Below are 18,898 nucleotides of genomic sequence, written 5' to 3' on the forward strand. Positions count from 1 at the left end.
CACCAAGTGAGAAACAACCCCCAAAACTCTGCGATTCCCAATCGAGCTGAGACACAGCTTCACTCCTGGAAGGTTCCTTTGGTGACAGAATTTAATTTCTCATTCTCACTTTGGTGCAGTAACACAAAAACCCAGTTAATGCCCCCTGCAAAGTCCCACTCCTGCCCCAGTGCAGCCTTCACCCACCTGTACAGGTGAGGCTGGATTTGGAGTCACAGCTCCCTGGATTTTTAAAATTCAGAATACACGTCAGTAGATAATTGAATTGAACCTAATTTAATTCCCACTTCAGCTGCCCATTTTCCCACAGACATCAGTTCATCCCGCTCTGAAAACTTCACCACTTTGAATGAGGGAAGAATAAATTCCATAGAAATATGATTCCAGTGGGGACATCCTTACAAACACATCATTTCTCATTAGAAAAAAATAAACCAGATCAGGTCTTTCCTTACAAAATACCATTTTCTTTTATAAGCATTTTGATTAGTTTTTGCAATAAATAGTTCATCAAAGTTAAATTAATTAGTGTTATATAAAAATATGACATTTGCTTTTTAAGATCAAAATCAGTTCCAGAATTGCTACATCTCCTCAGGGAGCCACCATCAACAATGGCAAAAATTATGGATCACTGAATTTCTCATTTAGAGCCAAGTTTCTTGTACTTAAAAAAAATGATTCTGTCCAAAGTCCGTGAGCATGTGTTTGTCTGTGGGTTTTTCCTGCTGGAGAAGGATACACAGTGGATAAACCCCAGTGTCCATTTGCTTCTCCTTTTCCAAGGAGGGATGAGGAGGATGTTCAGGCTCTTCCTGAGGCTGCTCCCACTCCTGGGTCAGAGTCTCCTTGTGCAGAGTCCTCAGGCTGCTCTGGGGTCCTGCTGGCCTCATTCCCACTCCCTTCACTGAGGCTTTGGGATTCCTGGGAAATCACAGTCAGCCTGTCATAAAGCAGGGGTTCTTCTTGTGGAAGTGGAGGGAAAGGCTGTGGAGCACTGGGAGGTTTGCTCAGAAACTGGGAAACAAAGAGGAAGTGAGGATTAGGTCTCTCCAGCTGTCCCATCCTGTTTGCTCAGAAATACTGGGATTATTAAACAACATTTGGATTGTTTTGCACACATCAAGTGGCCTTCTCGGGCCTTACACATCCCACAGTGTCACATCCTCCCCAGTATCCTGTTCCAGGCTTGGGAGCAAGATGGAAGTGCCTGTCAAGAATAACCCCAGGGCTCAGAGTCTTGTTTGGAACAGAAACTTGAGAAAAATCCAACAGTTTTGATTGGGAACAAATACTAAATGGTGACTGGGTGGAGGGGAAGGAGTTCACAGAGAGATTTGTAAAACCCTGCCCTCTGGCAGTGGAAGCCATTCCCTGTGTCCTGTCCCTCTCCAGCTCTCCTGGAACCCTTCAGGCACTGGAAGGACACCCTGAGCTCACCCCAGAGCCTTTCCTTTCCCAGGCTGAGCAATCCCAGCTCTGCCAGCCCCTCCTCCCAGAGCTGCTCCATCCTCTGCTCATCCTGGTGCCCTCAGATGAAACAACTCTGAACAGAATTTGGAATAAGAAACCAGCTGCTCTGTCAGGAGTGCTGTGCACTGCAAATACAAAAATCAGCACAAATATCTTCACTATCAGACCCTTTTCTACCAAACTGGGATCTTGGGAATTAGGAATTGTTCCCTGGCAGGGTGGGCAGGCCCTGGCACAGGATGGAATTCCCAGAGCAGCTGTGGCTGCCCCTGGATCCCTGGAATGTTCAGTTCCAGGTTGGACACTGGGGCTGGAGCAGCCTGGGACAGTGGGAGGTGTCCCTGCCATGGCAGGGGTGGCACTGGGTGGGATTTGGGGTCCCTCCCAACCCAAACCAGTCTGGGATTCTGGGATTCCATGACACTCCTGGTGCTGGGCACGTGTTCAACCTGAAGCAGGAGCCAAGGTCAGCTGCAAACCTGGGGTGCTGAGCTCTAATGAGGCAAAGTGAAAGCCCCAGAGGAACTGCAGGAACTCAGGAGAGCACAGGTTGGTACAGGAGGACTTTGTAATCCTTGTTTCTGGGAAGGGATTCTGCTGTAGCCTGTTTGTCTTCTGGGTGTGTGACGGGGCAGTCAGCAATGGCTGCTGTCATTGCTCTCCTTTTAGCTGGAATTTTCAGACTCCATAGAATCAGATTCCCAGAATGGTTTGGGTTGGATGGGGCTCCAAAGCTCCTCCCATCCTTCCCCTGCCATGGCCAGGGACACCTTCCATAGCCCAGGATCAGCTCTGCCCTGGTTCAGCTGATCTAGTCCAGGCTCCTGCCTCAGACACTTCTCTGAAGTTAAAACTCACTCATGACAGGACTTTACTGCAGGAGAAAAAAGGAGCTGGTCTAGGTCTAAAAGGAGACAGGAGAGACAGAGATTTCTGTTGCTCCCTGGCTAAATGAAGAACTGAAGCTGACACCTGGTACTCTCACACTTTAGAATCAACAAACCCATCCTGTTTCTGAGCCATAAAAAGCTGGGGATCACAAATTACAGATCACTGACCATCAGGTGCCAGTGAAAGGAAGCAAACTAAAAGAAGCTCTAAATGTTTTGGCACTGAGAGCCTTGAGAAAACAAGTGGTTCTGCTGGAAAGGCTGATTTTCATGTGATAGGCAGAAAACAAACCTCTTTCAAGTGTTGTGGGAATACATAGGAAGGGCAGAAAACGTGTTTAGTGAGTCTGTACAGATAAAAAGTGCAGAAGAAACAAACGGTGACAGCTGTGACCACGACCAGCATGGATCCCACCAGAACAGTCACAATTATCCACACAGGGGTTACACCTGCAAGAGACAAGGAAAAAAAAACAATTCAAACTTTTTGTGGGTTTTTTTTTCCTCTGCTGGAGTTGGGATTAAAAGCTCAAGAGATGGAATTTTGTGTTTGGACTCAGCTTTTTATTAATTCTTATCTCTATTACAGTGAGTGCTACAGCACCTCTAGCTAACAAGCTAAAAATGAGAAAATGTAGCTGCATCTTGCTCATTACAAGGTCTTTTAAAGGCAAACAGTCCAATTAAAAGCTAACATCTGCATTATTTATACTTTTAACAAAATGACCACACCTGTGACCTGCACTGTGGGATTTTCTATCCAATTAAAAACTACCACCTAAAACCAAGAAGAAAAGAAGGAAGAAGCCAATGCCCAGACCCTGTGTCCTGTCCCATACCTATGACTATATTCTAAAACCCAAATCCCAAACCCTTCACCATGTGGTATTACCATATTATCACACTTCTATTTAACTACACACCCATGATTTTAACTCCATCACTCAATTTGGGAAGCTTTCTCCAAGGCCTCAGGTCAGAAGCAGTGTTCTCCAGGGGGTCAGTGCCAGGAAGCACAGAAAGCTCAGAACTCCCAGGCTTCAGGGTTCCAACAGAAATTCTCATTAATCATTTCTGAGCCATTATTTTCAAACTATCACTTTCTCTATGGAATATCCCACCCCTGGCAGTGCCCAGTTCCAGGTTGGACACTGGGCCTGGGAGCAGCCTGGGGCAGTGGGAGGTGTCCCTGCCATGGCAGGGTGGCACTGGAGGAGCTGTGAGGTCCCTCCCAGCCATCCCAGTGTGTGAGTCCATGATTCCCAGCTGCCCACGTTACCATTGTGGGTTGTCTGCTCACAGAGCTCCCTGCTCAGCTCCCCTGTCTTGTTCAACTCGGGAATCACGGCCTGCACTCGGACACAATAAACTGTCCATGGCTGCAGCTGGGACAGGATCTCAGAGCTGTGCTGGGTCTCCACCTGAGCCACCTGAAATCAGAGAAAAACAGAAAAAATCAAAGTGTGTGACATCAGCGACTTAGCTATGGAATTAGCTAAGGAATAACCAAGGAATTGCAATTACAACTGTACTGTGAGACCATCCACATCACTGACCTTTGGGCTCTTTCCAGCAGCACTAACAAAGTTTTAGGCTAATGAGGGATGATAAATGAGATCTGGTGGCAGCCAGAAATTGTCACCCAGCCAAATGAGATCAGCTAGGAGCACAGTTCCACACAATTAACTGGAGAGAGAGCAAGGGGGATGGAGGAGCAGCACAAGAAGAAAATGCCTCAGGTTGTGCCAGGGGAGTTTTAGATTGGACATCAGGAAAAATTTCTTCACTGGAAAAGCTGTCAAGCCCTGGAATAGGCTGCCCAAAGAAATGGTGCAGTCCCCACCCCTGGAAGTGTTAAAAAATGTGTAGATGTGGCACTTGGGGACATGGGCTAGTGGTGAACACAGGGTGCTGGGTTAATGGCTGGAACTGATAACCACAGAGGGCTTTTCCAGTCTTCCCAACTCTGTGATTCTTTGATCTAGACAAAATTAAAAAAAAAAAAAAAAAATTTCTGGGAGCTGTGAGGGGGCTGAGCAGATGAATTTGCTGCTCAGGATTAATTGCAGAGCATCCCTCAGCAGGAACAGGAGGCTCTGCAGGCAGGTTTCCATCCTGCAGCAAGCACCCACCTCACAAATAACCTGGAAGTTCCCCAGTCTGTGCCTGCTGCCTCTTTGATCCCTAGGAAATGTCTCAGACTTGCAGCTGGAAGTGCTGCAAGCACAGACTCAAACTGAGCTCTGTTCCTCTGGTGAATCCAGCTGAGTGCAGCCCAGGTGCAGGAATCCCTACATTCCTCAGGAGTTTGGGAATAGAGAACCAGGCTGCTGTGAGGGAAACAATGGAAAGTTTCTGCTTTTCTGGAACTGAATGGCAAAGCAGTGTGCAGGTAACAGATCCAAATCTGAATTACACAGATATAAATCTGAACTACACATGGTGGAGTCCCATTATATAAAATTGCACTGATGTACAAAGCACTCATTAACTGTGACTGGGGCTTCCTGCCTGCCTGAAATAGAGGCCATAATGCTCCAATTAATACATTATTAATGATCTTTCTCCATGCACTGTGTATAGAGGAGCACAACTGCCTATGGAGGAGGCTGTCCCTGAGAGGGAGAAAGGGAACTGCAGTGGATACAAAGTGCAGAGCTCCAGGTGACCACAGTGAATAAAAGCCTTACCCATTTTTAGATACTTTTGGGGGTAAACAGCCCAAACCACCACTAAGAGTGAAAAACGGAGTTATTGATAATTATGAGTAGAGAAAACTCTGTCCATGCTGCTGTTTAACTACACATTAACTACACAGCCTCTGCCTTTGCTCTGGGTCCCACCTGTAGTGACCACACTTGATTAATTGTAATTAACAGAGATACAGTTTTACTCTTAGAATCACAGAATCCCAGACTGGTTTGGGTTGGGAGGGACCTCAAATCCCACCCAGTGCCACCCCTGCCATGGCAGGGACACCTCCCACTGTCCCAGGCTGCTCCCAGCCCCAGTGTCCAACCTGGCCTTGGGCACTGCCAGGGATCCAGGGGCAGCCACAGCTGCTCTGGGAATTCCACCCTGTGCCAGGGCCTGCCCACCCTGCCAGGGAACAATTCCTAATTCCCAGTATCCCATCCAGTCCTACTTTGAAGCCATTCCCTGTGTCCTGTCCCTCCATGCCTTGTCCCCAGTCCCTGTCCAGCTCTCCTGGAGCCCCTTCAGGCCCTGCCAGGGGCTCGGAGCTCTCCCTGGATCCTTCTCCTGCCCAGGTGAGCACCCCCAGCTCTCCCAGCCTGGCTCCAGAGGGGCTCTGCAACCTATTCCAGACCCTCCAGGAGCTCCCAGGACTTTCCCAGGCTGGTGTTTTCCAGGAAAAGCAGAAATGAAGGCCAGGGACTCCCCGTACCTGGGAAGCAGAGGGCAGCTCTGTGTCCGTGCTGCCTTCCCTCCAGTAGAGGATCCTGTACTTCCAGGAGCCATAGTACTGCTTCAGGGGCCACCTGTCCTGCCTGCGCTCCGCAAAGGGCCCCGAGCAATCCACGTGCAGGGCCCCGGACTCCGACTTCAGCCTCACCTCAGGGGGGCCAATGGTGGCTGCACACAGGGACACGAGGGGACAGGAGGGAGTTCAGCTTCAGCCGGCTCAGCTGGACATTTTTACCCAGCCCAGAAATCACCGTGTAAATAACGCGTTACAAGGAAGTCACTTCTTGTCCTGTACAGGCAGAAATCCATCCTTTCCTCACAGAACTGCTCTGCAAAGGGATTTTGTTTTTGCAGTTAAGCACCAGGTACCAATGCGGGCTCCACGCCCACACCCTCTGAACCAACTCAGTTCCCTTTTGCCAGCTGTGGTGATTCCAGGAGAGGAAGGACCATTTCCATGGCTATCACTCACTTCTCCTTCTGGGCCAAACTGTCACAACATCTGTCTGGCCTGAGCAAACCTCTAGAAAAATGTTTTGTTGTGGAGTTTTGTGGGTTTTGATTATGATCAGCTTGAAAAATAAAAACATTTTAATTATTTCTGCCTTGTGAAATCAAGATTTCTTGGCTGAAAAATAATCTTTCTCTGTGAGAGCGGGGCTTTCCTGAAGTAAGAAAAAATAAAAATTAAAGTTTTTTGTCTGGCAAAGGAACGAATAAGGAAGTAACTGAATTTATTTAGATATACGGGAAGTCTGGCTCCTTGAAGACAACTTCTCCCTGGCTGGAAAATAGAAATGTGCCTTATTTTAATAGAAAACGATGCATTATTTGAAAATCTCCTCCCAAGAGGTTACCGATACCACGACAGCAAACCTACTCTGCTTTCTGCCAGTGCTACAACCAAGGCTTTACAGTTCAGCGTCATTAAATCCTAAAACACCCTGCGTGCTCCGTGTCTGCAGGCCGTGCCTGAAGAGCAGGCAGGGGTTTTTTGGGAACAACGGGGGAGGGCTCACTGTTATCCATGGGTTTGAAGCGGAGGCTGAGCCAGGGCGAGCGCAGCGGCCCCGCCTCTGCCCGCAGCTGCAGGATGTAATCGCCGTAGGCAGACAGCGAGGACAGGTCACACCGCGGCAGCCTCAGCCCAGTCCTCAGCGTCTCGTAGGTGTCCTCCCGCACGTAGGTGCTGCAGGGAACAGAAACAGCCTCTGGGAGACAGTCTAGGACTCTGGGGGTCGTCCCTGCGCCGAGTTTTGTCTTCTTTGTGCAGGGTGGGGATTAAATGTGTGAGATGGTGCTTTGAGTTCGGACTCGGATGTTTATTAATTCTTATCTATATTACAGTCCCACAAACCCCGAGTTCTGCGGCACTTCAAGCTAACAAACTGAAAATGGACACGTATCTCCCTCTCTGCAAGGCCTTTGAAGGGTGAACTGCCCAATTAAGAATGGACACCTCAATTATTTTTACTTTTAACCCAATAACCAACCACCTGTGGCTCACAATGTAGACTTTTCTATCCGCTCACAAAATTTCACCCAAACCCATGAAGAAGAAGGTGAAGGAGAAAGAAACCTCTGCCCTAAAACCTCCACCTTGCTTTATATATCTTGCTGCATTCCAAACCCTTAAACTCTAATCTTTCCCCCGTGTGATATCACACACTTCTATTCAAACTACACTCCCGTGATCCCAGTGCTAACATTCCATTTTGGAAACCTTCTCCACAGCCTCAGGTCAAAAGCTGTACTTTCTCATGGGTCAGTGCCTGCCAGCACAGAAAGTCTCAAATCCTCAGTGACCAGGGTTCCAACAGGAGATGGGGAATCACAGCTGGTTAATGGCTTTAAGGCATTTAAAGCTGTTCATGCAAGCAGCTGGAATACAATAATTTGGCAAATAACAACAGGTATAACTTCAAAGTTTTAGTGGCTAAAGCCTCATTTCATGTTATAGCCTGATTTTATATAGTTTTTAAAGACTTTAAGAGGTTAGTACTTTTTCTGCCACTTAATTAAGTGGTTAGAAGGTGATTGTGTGTGTATGTGTTAAGACTCTCTCCTTAGTAGGTGCTTACATTTATTTTTGATCGATTCTCATGGGATAGACTTTTTAGTTTTTATAGGTGTAACTTGCTTTTCTTACGAGGATAGATTGTTATGTAAATTGATTTTCATTCCGGTGATTTTTTTTTTAATGGTAACTTAACATGCTAGCAGTTAATTAACCTGAGCAAGGCCTGATTTTATAAGGCTTTTCTTTTATAAGGTTTTACCTGTATGCATTATTAGCACTCAAAATGTATCCAGTGTGTGTAAGACTCACACTAAGGATTTTATACTCATCTATAAATCCATGATAAACTTAGGGATTACAATTCTATTTGTGTAAAAAATGTCCTTTTTTCCTGGCAGGGTCACACCACTCCTGTCAGCAGGCAGCAATTCAGAGAAGCCAGCACAAACTCAGCCAGTGCCACTGCAGGGCACTGCTGTCCCACTGGGACTTTGCTCGGAGCTGTCTCCAGGATCTGCACACAGGAAAAGCCAGAGGAAACAGGGCTGGGAAGTGCCCAGGAATTGTTTATGGAATAGAGCCACAGAAGCTTTGGGTTGGGAAGGACCCCAGGGCCCATCCAGTGCTATGGCAGGGACACCTTCCATTGTCCCAGGCTGCTCCAAGCAGCAGGGCCTTGATCAATATTTAATACATTTCATTCTTTCTGCTTTGCATCAAAAGCCTGCCCAGCAAAGATCAAGGGACCATGGCTACAGAACCCAGAAAAATCTCTCAACTAAGCATGAAGAGAAGGCTCTGGGCAAGGCTTAGAGCTCCTTCCAGTGCCTGGAGGGGCTTAGTAAGAACAGGGAAGAGTTTTATATGGGCAGAGAGGGACAGGACACAGGGAATGGCTCCCACTGCCAGAGGGCAGGGCTGGATGGGATCTTGGGAATTAGGAATTGTTCCCTGGCAGGGTGGGCAGGCCCTGGCACAGGGTGGAATTCCCAGAGCAGCTGTGGCTGCCCCTGGATCCCTGGCAGTGCCCAAGGCCAGGTTGGACACTGGGGCTGGGAGCAGCCTGGGACAGTGGGAGGTGTCCCTGCCATGGCAGGGGTGGGAATGGGTGGGATGGGATGGGATGGGATGGGATGGGATGGGATGGGATGGGATGGGATGGGATGGGATGGGATGGGATGGGATGGGATGGGATGGGATGGCTGCATCTCAGAGATGGGGGAAGGGCAAACCCTCAGCACAACCAGGTCCCTTCAGTCTCAGGTAAGAGTTCCACGAGACAGGAAAACCACACCCACAGCCAATAACATCCAGTGCCAGAATGTGTTTGTGGTTCCAAAATAAACAGGACAAAGGTGCCTCGGGTGTGAGTGGCCAGAAAATGGCTCTGCCCTGCCCCTCAGCTCTGCAGAGAAGCCTCTTACAAGCTGAAATAAAGGGACAGCTCCTGGCTGTGCTCTGCAGAGGACACAAATCCCAATCTCACAGAGCTGTGAGATGTGAATTAAAGGCAGCCCAGCCCCAGACCCACCTCTTGTATTGGACAGTGTAGGTGATGTTCCCTTTGGGGAACCTTGGTGCATCCCACTGCAGGGTGCTGTGAAGATTGACTGAAGTGATTCTTGCGTTTTGGGGCTCTGGGATCATTCCAGAAACTGTGGGAGGAATCAGAACCAAACATTTCAGTGTTTGCTCCAGCTCTTCTCACTCATCCAAAATTTAAGTGCAGCCCCTGCCTTGCCTTAGGTGCTTATTTAAAACCAGAGCGCAAATAAATTATTTTAAATCCTGTTGCCTCTCCTGCCTCCTTATGCAACAAAACAAATTACTGGCCCCAGTGACTTCCAGTAAGTCCTTGTGACACCAACATTTCTTGTGCATGACTGAGCTGGTGCTGCCCAGGACTCAGGGCAGGAACTCTCCCTGAGACTGTCAAACCCAATTTTTCTAAGCAGTTCTCCAGCAGCATTGTGGGAATAACAAGGGCGTGGGGATTGATAAACAGAGATGAAACAGAAGCACCTCTGAAGGTAAGAGAGCTATTACATATAATTAAATATAATTAAGGATCATTAATCAGCATTATTCACAAGTAACAAATCCTCAGTTGTTCTCCTTTCTTGGAACTGAATGAAAGAAATCCTATAGTAGTGTAAAGTATCAATGAAAAGTCCATTACTGTTATGATTTAATTATTCTTACATAATTGTAGGTATTGATTATATATATATTGCTATTATATAGCAAAGATTCCAGCTCATTGCTGCACCACAAATGAGCAATGCAAACAAACCCTGTCAGAACAGAGCAGTGCTTAAATGTCACAGGAGTCACACCTGCTGACAGGTGCTCTAAGATAAATAACACATTTTCCATGTCTGTAGTTCACATAATCACCAGGGCTGGAAGAGACCTTCAAGGTCACCCTGTGTCACCCCAGCAACCCCAGAATCACCCCTGAGCCGTGTCCCAGTCAGATGCAAAAGTGAACGAAATTCATGTGTCAGTCAACCCCTCAGGCAGGCAGGAGTTTGAAATATGAACCTGCCTTAAACAAAACCTATTTCAGACACTGGTCCTACAGTGTTACCCTTGCAGCCAACAAAGAAATCAAACGTGCTGCACATTACAAATACAGAAGTTCAAATCACAGATTGGTTTGGGCTGGGAGGGACCTCAGAGCCCACCCATTCCCACCCCTGCCATGGCAGGGACAGCTCCCACTGTCCCAGGCTGCTCCCAGCCCCAGTGTCCAACCTGGCCTTGGGCACTGCCAGGGATCCAGGGGCAGCCACAGCTGCTCTGGGAATTCCACCCTGTGCCAGGGCCTGCCCACCCTGTTATGAATGAGCACAAGGGGCCATATTCCAGTTCAATTTTAGAGAATTTATTAATTGTAAAAGACAAAGGCAAATGTCAGCGCTGGGTGGCAGGGAGTCCGTGCTCCGAAAAACTGCCACCCAGCGCTGACATTTGCCTTTGTCTTTTATAATTAATAAATTCTCTAAAATTGAACCGGAATATGGCCCCTTGTGCTCATTCATAACAATTTGGTGCCATGACTCGGATCGAGACTGGGGGGGGTTTCCCCTTGCGGGAAGGCGCGCCCCACCTTTGTTGGTGGTCCCGGGGGACGGGAGCTCACTCTCTCGCCTCGACCGACGAACCTAAAACCCTAAAAGGCAAAGGCAAAGGGAAGAGGGCCCGGTAGACCCCTTAAAATTTGTGCACAAAGTCCGGACGAAGACGCAGGACGCGTAAGTATACGGGATCCGTTCGGGCGGGGTCGGGATCCCGGAGTACGGTGACTCGATGTGTGTGTGAGAGGGGAACTGGCAGCCGGATTCCCCAAGCGAGTGCGGACCCTTAGTAGTGCGGTTCCCACTGACCCGCGAGGGCTTGGGCCACGAAACAGGGGAAGCGAAAGCGATATTTTGTGTGCGAGTGAAGGTACTCCGGAAGAAATGGGGCAGGGGAAGAGTAAGCCTCCTGCAGAGATTAAACTTCCACCTGTACCAAGAGATAGTCCCTTAGGGTTTTTATTAAATAATTGGGAACATTTTCCAAATATGGAAGGAAAAGATAAGGCTAGGATGATACATTATTGTGTGGAGGTGTGGGGTGGAAAGGAAATTTCAAAAAATGTGTTTTGGCCAATATTTGGGTCCTCTGAGGACTGGGTGAAACAAAAACTAAATATTTGGGTGAATACAAAGAAACCTTTTTGTATAGGGGAGAGTGAGTACGCAAAGGTGTGGGTAGGCCGCCCAGAAGTATTTATTTTTAAGCTGACTGAGAAATCCAAGAAAAATAAAGAAAAGAGAAAGGGAAGTCGGGCCGAGGAGACGATTATAGCCCCTTCCCCGTATGTGCCTCCTCCCCACGCGCAGGAAGCAGCGGGTCCTAATGCACCCCAGGGGAGGAATCTGATTCAGACCAGACTACACCGGGCCGACAACTCGGAGCAGGGCTCGGAAAGGGTTGTATCCTCTGAGGGAGATGCCAAGGGGGGGTCCACAGGCAGGAATAGGATTTATATCAGTACCCCTTAGTTCGGGAGATGTTAGAGACTTTAAAAAGGAGATGGGACACTTGTTAGAGGATCCACTGGGAGTGGCCGAGAGAGTGGATCAATTTTTAGGCCCAAACATGTACACATGGGAAGAGTTACAGCCCATTCTAAACATTTTATTTACCGCAGAGGAAAAGAATATGATTAGGAGGGAGGGAATGCGTATTTGGGACATTACTTACAAAAAAAAAAAAAAAAAAAAAAAAAAAGGAGAAAAGAAAATAGACCCTGAAAGGATCCAAGCAATTGTGTCACTACCAATACCAAAGAATAAGAGACAAATTCGTCAGATTTTGGGACTCACTGGATACTGTAGGCAGTGGATTGAAAATTACAGTAGCAAAGCCAGATTCCTGTATCAGAAATTAGCACAGGAAGGGCTGATGAAATGGAACCCAGAAGACACGGACAAGTTCCAAGAATTAAAGGAAAATTTGATCCATGCCCCAGTCCTGAGCCTTCCGGATCTAAAAAGACCATTCTCTTTGTTTGTGAATATAGAAGAGGGGGTCGCATTTGGGGTGCTTACTCAGGATTGGGTGGGGAAAAAGAAGCCAGTTGCTTATTTGTCAAAAATTTTAAATCCAGTAAGCAGGGGGTGGCCCACATGTTTGCAAATTGTAGCAGGATGTGCTCTATTAGTGGAAGAAGCTAGAAAAATCACCTTTAACAGTAGTCTCAGAGTAATGTCTCCCCATAACATTCGGAGTGTACTGCAGCAGAAGGCAGACAAATGGATCTCTGACGCAAGGCTTTTAAAATATGAAGGAATTTTAATAGAGGCACCCAATTTTACCCTAGAGACTACCACATTACAAAACCCAGCTGCCTTTTTATACGGGGAACCGGAGTATGAGCCTTTAACCCACGACTGTATAGTTACCATAGAAGAACAAACAGAAATTAGGCCTGATCTGGAGGAGAAGGAATTAGAGGATGGCGAAAGGTTATTCGTAGATGGATCCTCTAGAGTAACAGAAGGAAAAAGAAGATCAGGATATGCAATCGTAGGAGGTCCAGACCTGCAAGTAATAGAAGCAGGCACTTTGGATAAGTCCTGGTCTGCACAAGCATGTGAGCTATATGCTATATTAAGAGCCTTAAAACTCCTCAAGGGAAAAGAGGGAACGATATACACTGATTCCAGATACGGATTTGGGGTAGTTCATACCTTTGGAAAACTATGGGAAGAAAGAGGTTTGATCAATTTGCAGGGAAAAGACCTAGAGCACCAAAAACTAATAATTGAAATACTACAAGCTTTAAGGGGACCTAAGAAGGTGGCTGTGGTTCATCTCAAAGGACACCAACGGAGCATAGACCTCAGAAGTAGAGGAAATAACGCTGCAGACCAAGAAGCAAAACGGGCAGCGATGAAGGAAATGGTCCTAAAAGAAAAAGGGGGGCAAGAGAACAAGAGAGTACACAATACGGAAGAGACTAACCTAATTTTCACCAATGGAGAAAAAGAAAAGTTGAGGAAAATGGGAGTTAAAGAGGAGTCAGGAAAATGGGTATTAGAGGATGGATGGGAAGTGTTACCCAGGGCAGTGGCCCAACGAATATTATACAAACTACATCAGAAAACACATTGGGGAGCCCAAGGGTTAGTGGATCATTTTGCCACTAGGTTTATAAGTATTGGGCTCCACGATATGGCCAAGCATATTACTAAAGGATGCCCCATCTGTTTACGAGTGAACCGGAGTAACCTTAGGAAGCTACCTCATGGGGGAAGACCATTGGCAAAAAGACCCTTTGCAAATCTACAAATAGACTTTACTGAATTGCCAAAAGTAGGAAGGATCAAATACCTTTTAGTAATAGTAGATCACCTCACCCACTATGTGGAAGCCTTTCCAACGGCAAGGGAAACGGCACGGACGGTTGTAAAGACCCTGTTGGAGGAAATAGTCCCTAGATATGGGGTACCTGAAACCATTGACTCTGATAAAGGGCCCCACTTCACATCCAAAATAACACAAGAATTGGCAGATGCATTAGGAATAAAATGGGAACAGCATACCCCTTGGCATCCCCAAAGTTCAGGTAGAGTAGAGAGAATAAATGGAGAAATAAAGAAACAACTTACTAAACTAGTATTAGAAACTAAGTTATCATGGGTAAAATGCATCCCACTGGCCTTGTTAAATATCCAAACTCAACCACGAGCAGACGTGGGGCTTTCCCCATATGAAATGTTATATGGTATGCCATATAATTTACAAGAGGTACAGACTAACCCAAACCTTAGTGAACAATACATTAACAAGTACCTAGTAACCCTGATAAAGTTTAAGAAACAACTGTGGGAAAAAGGAATGTGGGCCCAGAAACCACCACTGGATCTTGCATTACACCAGGTGCAGCCCGGAGATTGGATATTGATCCGGAATTGGAAAGAAAATCCAATAACACCCAAGTGGGAAGGGCCTTACCTGGTGTTGCTCACAAGGGATACAGCAGTACGAACCGCGGAAAGAGGGTGGACCCACGCGAGCCGAATAAAAGGACCAGTGGACCCATCCAAGTTCGCTAAAGACTCTGGTTGGGAAGTAAAGGGCACAGCTGGGGATTTGAAGTTGACTCTAAAGAGAAAAACACAATCCTAAGGAATACCGGGATACCTAAACTTCAAGATATTGCCGAATGGACTCAGGAGACATTTGGGTGGGGGAAAACTGGGTGTTGCAAAAAGAATTAATCGGACACTCAGAGCCCCCTGGATACTGTAAATATTTAGAAGATTTTGCTCAACAACCCTATTATCGACCTATTAGACTAGAATATAAATCTCAATTGTGGAATGGAAAAGGGCACGTAGATCATAGGGACATAAGAGTAAAGTGTAGCTGGTTAGATTGTAACTGTTATCCGTTGGTGTGTTTTTCTTGTAAAATTTGTAAAGAACTGTGGTGGGTTCACTGCCAGAGAGGGAGGGCTCCTAGGAGTGTGTGTCAACCCTGTTGGGAAGAACAACGGGAGCTGACTACCTGGGTCTTGAACCAGAAGGTAGCAGCGCGGGAGTTGAAAGTAGGAGCTGCGTCTTGGTGGCAGGAATATTCAAAGGGAGTAAACCCTGACCTTTATTGTTGCCATCCTAACGAGCCCTTTGTTCCATTCGTTGTGGACATCCTAGAGGTAAAGTGCCGAAAAAGAGAAAAGAAACTCAGGTGCGATATTCCACCATTAAAGGGAATAAATTGGAACTCCAAAAGGAGAAAGTGGGAAAGAAGAGCCTATCCTGCCCCTGAAGAACATCCTTGCTGCCGAGAAGATGGCTTACCCCGTGGCTCGTAGCAACCGAGTCGACGGGCGAGGCAGAGGGATGAGTTGTGGGGAAAGAGGGATCCGCCAGAATAAAAGATGCATGAATACAGCACTCAAAACCTCAAAGGAACAGGGTTTGAGAGGAGGTAACAAAGGAAAAACAGTAGGAGCAAAGATAAAAAAGAAAAATTTATTCTGGCAGTGAATATCACCTAGTTCTAAGGGGATGTATAATATGGATGAATGTAATGTTAGCATATGGGGCAGAACCATCGCATGAACCCTTTAAATGGTCCTTAGCAAAATGGGAGAGACCAGACCCACCGATTCAAACACAGATTACCTCAGGGGCTCCCAGTTTCAATATAACTCTAGAACCATTGTTTGACAGATGGGGTGCCGGGGGTGCTTGGTCAATACCAAGAGGAGTAATCTACATGTGCCCAGCATCAAATCCAGGAAAAGGATATTGTAATTATCCCGGAGAATTCTATTGTGGATATTGGGGTTGCGAAATTATTTCCCTGGGATGGAAAGTTGAGAATCCAGATAAATACTTAAAGGTAGAGAGGGGTCCACATGGATGTAAAAAACCCTGGACAGATCCATCGGGGGTAGTAACATATGCAGGAGATTGTAAATGGATTTACCTCAACGTCACCCAACCCCAAGATCCTGCTTGGTTAACAGGGAAGTTCTGGGGAGTGAGGCTATGGGAACCCGGAAAAGACAGAGGGGGGCATATTCTGATAAAGAAGGAATCCATCCCACATGACCCAATAGCCATAGGACCCAACCCAGTAATCGGAGAAAAAGGAGTAGGGTGGAACAATACAAATGAGATAACCAACAAAACTTCTAGAGAAGAGAATCAGCCTCTGAGCTGGCCCATAACCCAACCTACCCCGAAAGATAATTCTCTCTGGAAAATAATGCAGGCCACGTTTGGGATCTTAAATAACACCTATCCGAATTTAACCAAGGGTTGTTGGTTGTGTTATATAGTAAATCCACCGTTCTATGAGGCTTTGGGATCTGCTGCAAAATCAAAACGTATTAATGGGACAAACCCTAGGGAATGCTTGTGGAAAAAGGGGAGGGACAATACTCCCGGAATATCAATGGCACAAGTAAGAGGAAAAGGCAGGTGCATAGGCAATGTACCCAGGGACAAGGACCACCTTTGTCAAGTAAAAATGTCCATAACTGAACCCCGAAAACCAGCCTCATGGATAATTCCAGCTGCAAATACTAAATGGGTTTGCAATACTCTGGGAGTTACCCCGTGTCTAGCGATTAACAACTTTAACAAGACACATGAGTATTGCATACAAGTTCTAATTATCCCCCAAATCTCATATCACCCAAAGGAGTATGTGTATGAACAGCATATCACCCCGGAACATCACTTAGTCAAGAGAGAGCCATTCACAGCCCTCACTGTAGCAATACTGTTAAGCATCGGGGGAGCTGGGGTTGGAACTGGAGTAGCATCCCTAGTAAATCAACAACAGGGGATGAAGGATCTAAGAATGTCAGTAGATGAAGATCTAAGTAGAATTGAAAAGGCTATTGATGGTTTAGTAAAATCAGTAAGATCTCTGTCAGAAGTAGTATTACAAACCGTAGGGGGTTAGACCTTCTATTCTTACAACAAGGAGGATTATGTGTGGCCCTACGGGAATAGTGTTGTACATATGCAGATCAGACTGGTATAGTTATAGATACCATGGCTGAGCTTCGAAAACAACTGGAACAACGTAAGAAAGAGAAGCTCAACAAAGCTGGTATGAATCCTGGTTCAATCACTCCCCTTGGCTAACTACTCTTTTATCAACCATAGCGGGACCCCTAATTTTACTGATAACTGGGTTAACGTTTGGTCCTTGCATTTTTAACAAATGAATCAATGTAGTAAAAGGAAGATTGGAAGCTGCCCACCTTATGCTGGTACGGGCAAAATATGAGCCCCTAAATAGCGTAAGAACTGAGGACCACCTAGAGCTCAGCCGAAGGGAACTCCAAAGATACAACAAACAAAAATAAGAAAATAGAAAAAGGGGGGATTGTGAGAGATTGAAGGCCTTTTTGGTTCGTTGTGATAGATAGATAGATAGATAGCCTTGAAACCCGATGCAGTCTAGTTACTATGTAAACAGATAGGTAGGTGGTTACTGATTGTTTAAGCTTGACTCAATAACCGGACGTCTCAGTAATTCCCAGGGAAACAAAGAGTACTGCGAGGTCAGCAAAGATGATGGAAGACACCATAACAACCGGAAGAACGTGTGCAAGGCCTATCACGTACCCGGAGACCGGAGGACTTAAGAGAGACGAACTCTAGGAAGGAGTGTGGCAGTTTTTCGGAGCACGGACTCCCTGCCACCCAGCGCTGACATTTGCCTTTGTCTTTTACAATTAATAAATTCTCTAAAATTGAACCGGAATATGGCCCCTTGTGCTCATTCATAACACACCCTGCCAGGGAACAATTCCTAATTCCCAAGATCCCATCGAGCCCTGCCCTCTGGCAGTGGGAAGCCATTCCCTTTATCCTGGCATTCCAGGCCTTGTCCAAAGTCCCTCTCAGTTCTCTTGGAGCGCTGCCCATGCTTTGAGGATGAGGTCTGAGGTAGGCATGTAAATTCCTAGGAAAAAGCACATTTCCTTGCAAGCCTCACTTCCCTCATGGTCCTTCCTACCTGAGAAGCCTCCAGGTAAAATGTTCCATTGGGCACTGTGGACCCAAAGAGATGAGGTAATACTTCTGGGCCTTCAGGTTTGTGCACAGCCCTCCCAGCCCACGGAGTCCCAGCTGTGCCCCACGGCCACCTTGTCTCCAGCCCAGAGCACTGAGTGCCACGTCCAGGTGACACCTGCAGGGATGGGCACTGCAAACCTCCCTGGGCAGCTCTTGCCAAGGCCTGAGCACCCTTTCCATGGGGAAATTCCTGCTGCTGTCCCAGCTGAGCCTGCCCTGGCCCAGCCTGAGGCCGCTCCCTCTGCTCCTGTCCCTGTTCCTGGAGCAGAGCCCGACCCACCCTCCCTGTCCCCTCTCTAGACAGTAACAAGGAGGTCTCAGGGCGCGGCTTCGCCCCCACGCCCGCCTTTCCTCGCCGGGACTTGGACAATGTCCCGATCCTGGCAGGACCATCCTCATTTCCCACACAGACTGAGCCCCGGGGCAGTAACGCCCCCGGGCGGCAGGACCCCGGCACCGGCAGCCAGGCCCCGGAGGAGCCCGGCCGGGCTGGCCCCTCAGGGCACTCCCGCTCGGCTGCTCCGAGCCCCCGAGGAGCCGCGCGGGGCTCGGGGCAGCGCGGAGGCACCGCCGCCCCCGGCACCGCCATCCCCGGCACCGCCATCCCCGGCACCGCCGCCCCCGGCACCGCCATCCCCGGCACCGCCGCCCCCGGCGCCCCTCGCTGTCCCGCCCGCTGCGGGCACCGCCGCCCGGCGTGCCGCGACCAGCCCGGACGGGGAGCTCGCTCCGTCCATCCCTCCTTCTCTCCCCCCCCGGCGGACTCACCGCAGAGCAGGAGCCCGCAGCAGAGCAGGAGCCCGCCGCACCGAGCGGCGGCCATGGCGCTTCCCTCAGCAGCGGCGCGGCCGCCGCACCATGGCTGTGGGAGCGGGGCCGCCCCGGCACCCCGAACCTTCCGCTTCCCGCCGGGGCGGGGCGGGCTGCGGGGAACGCGAACCCTTCTGCTTCCCGACACCTCCAAACCTTCCCCTTCTCCTTCCCCG

The 18,898-nt window shown here is 48.0% G+C and overlaps 1 protein-coding gene across 2 annotated transcripts; it reads right to left on the reverse strand.

Annotated features, from left to right (window-relative positions):
• Window positions 1-18,735, reverse strand: LOC134041433 (interleukin-10 receptor subunit beta-like). 2 transcript variants are annotated; one of them, XM_062488225.1, is made up of 7 exons: window positions 18,681-18,735; window positions 9,341-9,464; window positions 6,809-6,978; window positions 5,793-5,957; window positions 3,643-3,795; window positions 2,656-2,813; window positions 1-987 (listed from the first exon to the last, which is right to left on the reverse strand). In XM_062488225.1, exons 1-7 carry the CDS (start codon window positions 18,733-18,735, stop codon window positions 805-807), a joined length of 1,008 nt encoding a protein of 335 aa, XP_062344209.1. In that variant the 3' UTR covers window positions 1-804. The 2 variants fall into 2 exon arrangements, with proteins under 2 accessions (XP_062344209.1, XP_062344207.1); XM_062488223.1 differs by having other exon boundaries at window positions 1-1,017.
• Between the last annotated feature and the right edge of the window lie 163 nt (window positions 18,736-18,898).

Source organism: Cinclus cinclus, chromosome 2 (genome assembly GCF_963662255.1).
Source record: "Cinclus cinclus chromosome 2, bCinCin1.1, whole genome shotgun sequence".
NCBI lineage: Eukaryota > Metazoa > Chordata > Aves > Passeriformes > Cinclidae > Cinclus > Cinclus cinclus.